This window comes from Lingula anatina, chromosome 8 (genome assembly GCF_051362555.1).
Source record: "Lingula anatina isolate TDL-2025a chromosome 8, LinAna3.0, whole genome shotgun sequence".
NCBI classification, from domain to species: domain Eukaryota; kingdom Metazoa; phylum Brachiopoda; class Lingulata; order Lingulida; family Lingulidae; genus Lingula; species Lingula anatina.
Window position 1 is genome coordinate 8,265,367 of NC_141774.1, and position 7,906 is coordinate 8,273,272.

The following is a 7,906-nucleotide window of genomic DNA, read 5'->3' on the forward strand; positions in this document are numbered from 1 at the left end:
AGAAAGGCAAATTTCTTTGGAGCGGCACATTTTGTCAAATGTACAAAGAGATCAGTTATTATATCAATCTTGCCCATCTGTAACGCTTCACATATGCACAAAACCTAAATTCATGCCTAATTTGAGTCAGTTATAAATTTGTTTTTCCACAAATCCATCGTGTTTACTACGCTGTTTACTCAAAGCGCGCTCATTGTAATCTTTTGTGAATGAGGCACAAAAGTGCCCCGCGCGACCTCATTACCATAAAACTGAGTCCCTAGTGACAACGCTAGCAACGAGCTTCTGCCACATGACAACAAGAACCAGCATGGCGGTGGAAGGTGAGGAAAATTTTTCCTGTGTTGGAATTTTTGCATATTTCTCCTAACTTTCACTCAGAAATTAATAAGTCTTGTGTATTTTCAGCGTCAATAAGGCGAGTAGATGAGCTTGCCCGGCCCAAACCGATGGCAGCCGGCTTCGTTGAAGACAGGTAAGTGGAAAAAGGCGGTCGAGTATAATTCGGCAGTGACAAAACAATACCTGGTCAGCAACGTTCTGTGAAGTCCTCTAAAATGATTAACCAAACATTGCACGTCTGATTTACTGCATTTTACTTTGTTCGTTTAGACGATAATTTGGCGAAAATTTAAATGAAGTGATGCATAATTTCAAACTGAATTATTGCCTATTTGTGTGTGGCAGTGTTATCCGATTTCAATGTAAACACACGTGTGTTTATCAACCAATTTCATTTTGCTTTGAAAGTGTGGAAGATCGAATATCTGTAATACATCTAACGGCAAATTTGTTTAAGTCATTGTCTCTTGCGGAAAATGATACAAGAGTGATATATAGTTTGTGAACATGCCCAGCCTTGAGTAAATTTGGTAGCCATTAATATATATTTGAACTAGTGTTATCAGTATACTGATTACCGCATTTTAGGCACTCAATGTGTGACTTATCTAGCACTTAACTGGCTTGCACTAATAAATGACTATTTTTAAAATTTCCACACACCCTTTTCCATCTTGTGCTACATATGTACATGTCATGACTTTTTCCAGACATTTTACAAAATAATTTATTGTAACTGCTGCAAAGACTGCAAAGGTTATTTTTTGTCAAATATTATTTCATAAAAATCAAAATCATGAAAGTAAAACTGACAAATAAGAAATGATCATAGTGGTTCTGAACTTTTTGAGTTGGCAACTCTAAACATTAATATTGCATATACACAGCTGCACAACAAGTGTTTGAAATTTCTTTTCTGTACACGTAAATTACTGGTACATGTATATGCCATTATATGCGGTGCTCTTTTTATGACCCCTAAATCAACAATTAAATATTTAAAAGTTTGTAGTTGTGCACTTGACTTGCACTTGTAAGCGGCAATAAAAATACACAGAGTGAAAAGTTCTTGGTAGTTATAAGTCCCGAATCATGTTAAAATCCTCATGTATTCTTTGCTGCTATTTAGTTTGAAAATTATAAACAGTATTTGTTGGCAGTTTGCAAACACCATTGTTGTTGCCTATTATAGGGTATAGAATTTTCTTTCACTTATTTGAAGCAGTTTTATCTGAATGAACAAAAGAAAGATTTTAATGATTGACATCTTTCAATTCTGACTGAGAATGAATAGATACTCAGATTTTCAAGTTTGTTGATCAAATTGTTGAAACTAGCAACAGCAAAATAAGTTTGAAAGTGATTTGAAAAAAAAAATTATTTGTAGGACAGGAAATTAATTAGAAATTATAATTTCCTTCAAACCTGTTAGCATTTTCTGGTCAATCATTTAGATCAGTGTCTGCCATACAGACATTAACAATTATAGAATTACTGAAGAAATTTCATCATCTGAATATAGAAATATAAGAAGCTACGTGGGATAAGATTAGGACTCTGGGGCATTTCTAAACTTGTGTGGATTGCCTTATAAATCAATTACTACGTCCCGTCACTAAGCACCATGTACATGAAAGTGGCTTCAGCACAGCTTGCCTTAGCTTGCAGGCCTTGCACCAGCAGAATGAAGATTTGATATGACGAGAGTCCCTACAACATATTATCCAGATCCAGAGTGTCGCTCGGTCGATAAGTCTCAGGTCTATTTTCCCACTTAACAGTTGACTCTTCTGATTGTTCTTTATTTGCTCACCATTAGTACATTTCATTTCTATTCACATCAACTTAAGCAGATACCACCCGCATACGCACTAAAAGTCGGGAAATGAAAACAGTGCAAAAAGATCAATGTCTTTTCTGCAAATATGACAGATAATTGCGTCTCCGTCTTTTTCACGACTTTTAATTAGCTATCCTACTTTATCAACCATCTGATTTCCCCCACAATATTAGGTGTCAGGAAATAAAATAATTATGAAATTCATTGATCAATATCCCAGCGGCGTATAACATTACCGTTAGATCATGTGTTATTTAACTGCAATCACATGCCGAATGATTTGACACAATGTGAAATCAATGACTTGGGTGTGCCCTCAGTGCCCTCTAGTGGTGCTTAGTGACGGGACGATATTTGATTGACCCACAGCAATGAGGGCCTCAAAGTGGGGGTGTGAGATTGGAACAAGTATTTTCACTGATTTAATGATTTGACTAGCCTTTCTATGTATAGAAATGTATATTTTTAAATTTTATTTTATTGAACACTGATCGTGGTACATTGTATTAAACAGCACCAAGCTTTGATTTTTTGAAAAAAAAAATCATTTTTAGGTAAGTGATGCTTTTAAAATCAGCAGATGATGCTCTCCCCCACCCCTTTTTTACCCCCTCAGCTCTCCCTGGTGATATTTGTTGGTAGTCCGCTTCAGATTTAGTAAGATTTTTGAGAACAAGGGACCAGAGAGATAAAGTTCTACAACATTGCAAGTGATTTTTTTAAATTTGCTTTACCCAAAACAAGTGGCATCATAAGATTACTTTGGATTGTTCTCTTAGTAGCATGAGGATGTGGCACTGATTTCATTGTGAAAAAAAGAGCTTTTCAAAGCATTCTAACAGATGAATTAAGCTTTGCATAAAGCCAGTGGATTCATACAAGCTTAAGTGGCTCAGACAGATTATATTTGCTAGATGTCTGACTTTGCTGGCAAAAAATAAATCTAGCTGCATTATTGATTGAGGCAATTCATTCCTTGCAAAGAACCATGGAAAAGCAGCTGGAAGCGTCTAGGTGATAATTTCATGGCTTTTTTCACATTGAGCAGTGTAATTTACCAATGGACAGACAGTCTGCTATGATGCATGCACTTTAGCATGGCTATTATGAAAGAGTCACCTAAGTGGCCATCAACACAGCCAATTATTAGTTTATTCCACTAAATAAAGGAAACAGACTTTTGGAGAACTTGTGAAAAAGAATGAAAGCCCCTAACTGTAGGGTATATAGTTAAATGTTAGGACCTCTCACAGTTTATCAGTACAGATTTATAACTGACAATTCAACTGCCTTAAAAAAAAAAAAAAAAAAAAAAAAAAAAAAAAAAAAAAAAAAAAAAAAAAACTAAGAAAGTAAGTTGGGTACTAGTAATGTGCCAAAACCTACAGTCTGTGGGATGGCCGTGACAGGATGCCTAATAACCTCTTACTAGTAATTGCTTTAGACATATGTATATTTGTTTTAATTTGTATTTCCAGGCGTTCTGTATATTGGATAGACAGATGGCCACCTGGTCCAGGACCTAATGGGACCACAGTTTGTGGTAAGTCTTTTTATCTTCAGGTTAAATCTGCTTAAACCAAAAATAATAACAGCAATAATAATTATATAATAATAATGATTATAATAGAAGTGTTATGATTTTAATTGAAAATTACTTTTGTTAGCAACATTTGAATTGATTTAAATTTCTCATTTTGAAGAGACTCACCCTTTGAATATACTAGATTTTTTTAAAGGGTTTCCTTTGCATGTTTGTTTTATAATAATTTTTTACAAATGTTCTCCTTTGAATTTCATATTAAGTTTTCTGTATGAGTCAACAGTGGACAATTTTCTTACAGCATATAGGAATATTTTGATTTGGGTTTAATTTCCTTACAACCTCCTATTTTCAGTTTTGACTCCACGACAAATGCAGCTAGTCCTACACAGGAATGTGAACCCTGGATGGAAGGGAGACAGGTGAGAGGCCATTGCTATATAAATTGTGTTAGATGTTACAGAGGAATTGTGAGGAATACACTGTTATTTGTGACAGAGGAATTGGAAGATGGAGTCAGTTGCAGCCTTTCATTTGTTAAAATTGAGGAAATGCTCAAGAGGATGAAAACCTGAACAGAATGGATATTGACATGATAGTATTTTTTATTGTACTGCTTGACTGAAAAAATGCATGAGAGTTGGTTCTTTGTAGCGTCATAGCGTTATATTTCATTTGTTTTTAAATTTAAAGTAGTAGGTTAAGGATAAACTATTACAAAACTTAAATATGCAAAAAAAAAAAAAAAAAAAAAAAAAAAAAAAATTTAGTGGAGATTATTTGCAAAGAGTTAACATTACAGATTTTAATGTCATTGTTTTTTTTTTTTTTTATTTTAGACCAACACCCATTTGGCAAGTCAGCAAAGGGGCACAAAAGGCAGAAGCATCAGAACGCATAGAGGTCTTAGCCATGGATCGCAAAGTGAATCCAAATTACTCCTTCGATCGCTCTCCGTATACTGTGGTTCCAGAACCAGCCAAGAAACGAGAACCAACAGACAGATTAGAACAGCTTGCCCAGCCAAAACCATACAAAAATGTGAACACTATAGAATACGAAGGATTTGATTGGACAAAAGTCATTTGGCCAAGCCGAGTTTCTGCGGCCGCCATGAAGGCAAATGCTACACCACGATTGGAGGTTTTGGCTGAGGCTAAAAACCCCCACCCGAAGTTTGTTGGCGAAAAGCCTGTTCAGTGGCCCGTTTTACAAGACACTTTGAAAGCCTCGGCATCTGCACGCGTGCAGCAGTTGGCACGGCCGAAGAGTCGCACAAGGATTGTCGATGATTACGATCCTTATAAAGTCTCCAATGGGGCCAAGAAGGCACATGCCACTCCAAGAGTTTGTGAGCTGTCTTTACCAATTCCTCGAAAGATCAGAGAGAAGAAACTGGTCTAAAGTAATGACTTAATTTAAAAAAATAGATAAAAGGAAATAATGCTGTCTTAATGGAGGACTGTGCCTTTTTTTTTTTTTTTTTTTGGTTAAAAATAGCAAAATACATATTAAGTCAAGAATGATGGTCTCCGATTAAAACAGCATTATTCATTTTTCTCAAGAGACTTGCTCATCATGTTTGAACTGTGATCATGTGATGAAAAGTGTAATCCAGATTACCTTTGCGAAAAAGATTTGAAAATTTCGGTTACACTGCAAATGCAGAATTTTGTTGTCATGGACTTTGAATATGTTTACTGTATTGTTTGGAAATTGTGGAAGATGTATGTCATGTTTTTGTCAGAGCTGTTTGAAGTCAATAATTGGAAGTATATCTCAACTGTTAAAAAAATAACTCAGACTGACTTTCAGTTAATAGTTAACTTACTGTTCAGCAGAATTTTGAGAGAAAATGGATGAGATATGATAATTTGAAAATGGTTACATGTTCGTGGTTACAGTTGCTGCATAATATGATAATACTGCAAAGGAAAAACAGCTGTGAAAAGCATAATATAATACAATATTGATATGTACATTCATTTAAAAACAATGTCCCTTCGGATGTGCAATCTACGTCTTGTTTATGCACGCATTTTCACCTGCTTTGTCATTCACTCAAGAGTGTGTGTGCGTGCATGCGTCCTCGTGTGTGCATTCCACTGTATTAATTTGCTCAGTATTTTTGAGACGTTCCTCTGTATGCAATTTGCTCAAGTATTTTTTGTATGACTTTTGTAGTATTACAATACAAGTTGTCACATTTTTAGATTAAAATGTTAGTTGACTATCTACTAGTTTAAGTTGCAGTATGTAGCTCTGATTATTTTGAACTAAATTTCAGTATTAGGTGGGTAGTTTAAGTTGAAATCATTATGAGAGTAAAAAGAGTTAAGAAAGCACCAACTGAGGGATGAATTGCTGTGCATAGGTTTAAAGGTCTTGTTTAGTGAAGAAGAAAATCTTAACAATGCAATACTAGATATATTACCAACACTTTGATAATACAAAGCACGTCTTCTTTTAGCTAATCAGTGTCTATTTTCTTTAAAGTTAAAATAGTAAAAGAAATACTAGTGATATATACATTTGCTCATTATTCTGCCAATTGCCTCTTTTCCTTTTTGCTCAAGATAAGTATAAGGTGAATGACAAAGCTATTTATGTACTTGTGGTGTCAAAAGTATATCAAATGGCTATTTGTGATTGAACCTATGCAGTGATTTTTGTCTCAGTGACAACTATGCATTGATAAGTGCCAGGGATGCCAATCAAATTACCTGACTTTAAGCCACACCCTCTTTTTTGCCATTTTTGATGACATATCATGTCTCATTTGACATGCTGCAAACACCTTTTTCTCATGATACCAGTGAAATGATCTGAATGATATGCCAATCAAATTATTACTTGAAGCCACACCCTCTTTTTGCCAAATTTGGTGATGGCACACCCCTTTTGTGACACCTCATGTTTTTTGACATGTTGTAAGCACCGCCTCTTTTCCTCATTACACCAAGTCTGTATGACAAAATTACCTCATGGTGTTTTGCTTTCTTTCCACAGTGTCTTAGCCTCAACCCCTGTATTTCAATTATATCATTTTCCAAACCAGCTTTGTGATCTTATTTTTAGTGCTCAAAATAAATATTATTGTGACAAAGTCCTTTGCATTGTTAGTTTGTGATTTTTATGCATTTTTTTTTTCAAACAGACATTGAAGTTTTACAGCATTTTGACTTTAAGTGCCAAAAATTCATAAACTGATAGAAGTTAACTTAAATGTGGACGGTTGGTTAATAAATTTGCCTACTATACATAATATAGAAATCCTTTACAAAAAGACAAAGCCAAATCCCAACTGTGCTCTAAAAAGTATTTTTTTAAATGGTTTTTAGTTTACAGCTTAATTAATTATAACAACATAGAGTGATTTACAACTGCAGAAGTAAATAGTCATCAGTTATAGTAATAATTCAGAACAACATTCTTAGGTTCAGTACTCTTAGCTTCTAAACTTGAAGCATCATCTGATACAAATAAAATCAATAAAGCCCCAAAAGGATCAAGTGCAATGAAAATATCCTCTGTTGAGCAGTTTCTGCTTTTTTTACTTCTCAAGTATTATATAATTATAGGCGCATTGCACTGTTATGATAAATATATATTGTTTCATGCAAAAATCCAGCTGTGGAAGTTGTCTCTAGATTGTGATAGGTGTGACGTCTCTCCTGTCACAATGTGCTGGGATGTGAAACTGACCTCAACAAAGAAAACTTTTTTTAATATTATTTTTATCTATTTATTTATTTATTTATTGACAAAATTACTATTTAACACTCCTTTTTTATTTTTAGATTTTTGTTTTTTAAACAACACTCCTATAATGCAGATGGACTATGGTGAGTTTCTTTAAAAAGAAAGAAATTCGATATTTCTAACTTGAAAGCAGGTTTTCAGTTTTGAATTTCCTCCACTTTTGGATGCCATATTAAAGGAAAATAGTTGGAATTTCTGGGAATATTAATCTTTTTCTTCACAAAATGTCTAACATGCACTGTAAACAATAAACAAATGAAAAGGAACTTTCTGCCAATGGCAATCAAGCAGATGATCTCAAACTTTTCATTTTTAAAGAATCATTCAAATAAGTTAACCAGCTGATCATATAAAGGGGTTGAAAATAAATAAAACATTGTATGTGAGTATCAAATAATATTTATTTGATTACTTGAACA

At 34.2% G+C, this 7,906-nt stretch overlaps 1 protein-coding gene across 1 annotated transcript; it reads left to right on the top strand.

Annotated features, from left to right (window-relative positions):
• The first annotated feature begins 241 nt into the window (after window positions 1-241).
• LOC106158936 (sperm microtubule associated protein 2-like) lies at window positions 242-6,834 on the top strand. Its single transcript, XM_013535063.2, has 5 exons — window positions 242-323; window positions 409-475; window positions 3,661-3,725; window positions 4,081-4,147; window positions 4,565-6,834. The coding sequence occupies exons 1-5, from the start codon at window positions 293-295 to the stop codon at window positions 5,127-5,129; spliced, it is 795 nt and encodes a 264-aa protein (XP_013390517.1). The 5' UTR covers window positions 242-292; the 3' UTR covers window positions 5,130-6,834.
• The last annotated feature ends 1,072 nt before the right edge of the window (window positions 6,835-7,906 follow it).

Coding starts and splice junctions, on each gene's coding strand:
- LOC106158936 (XM_013535063.2), top strand. CDS start 293: ATGACAACAAGAACCAGCATGGCGGTGGAAG. Junction 3,726..4,080: donor TAATGGGACCACAGTTTGTG/GTAAGTCTTTTT, acceptor TCCTATTTTCAG/TTTTGACTCCACGACAAATG. Junction 4,148..4,564: donor CCTGGATGGAAGGGAGACAG/GTGAGAGGCCAT, acceptor TTTTTATTTTAG/ACCAACACCCATTTGGCAAG.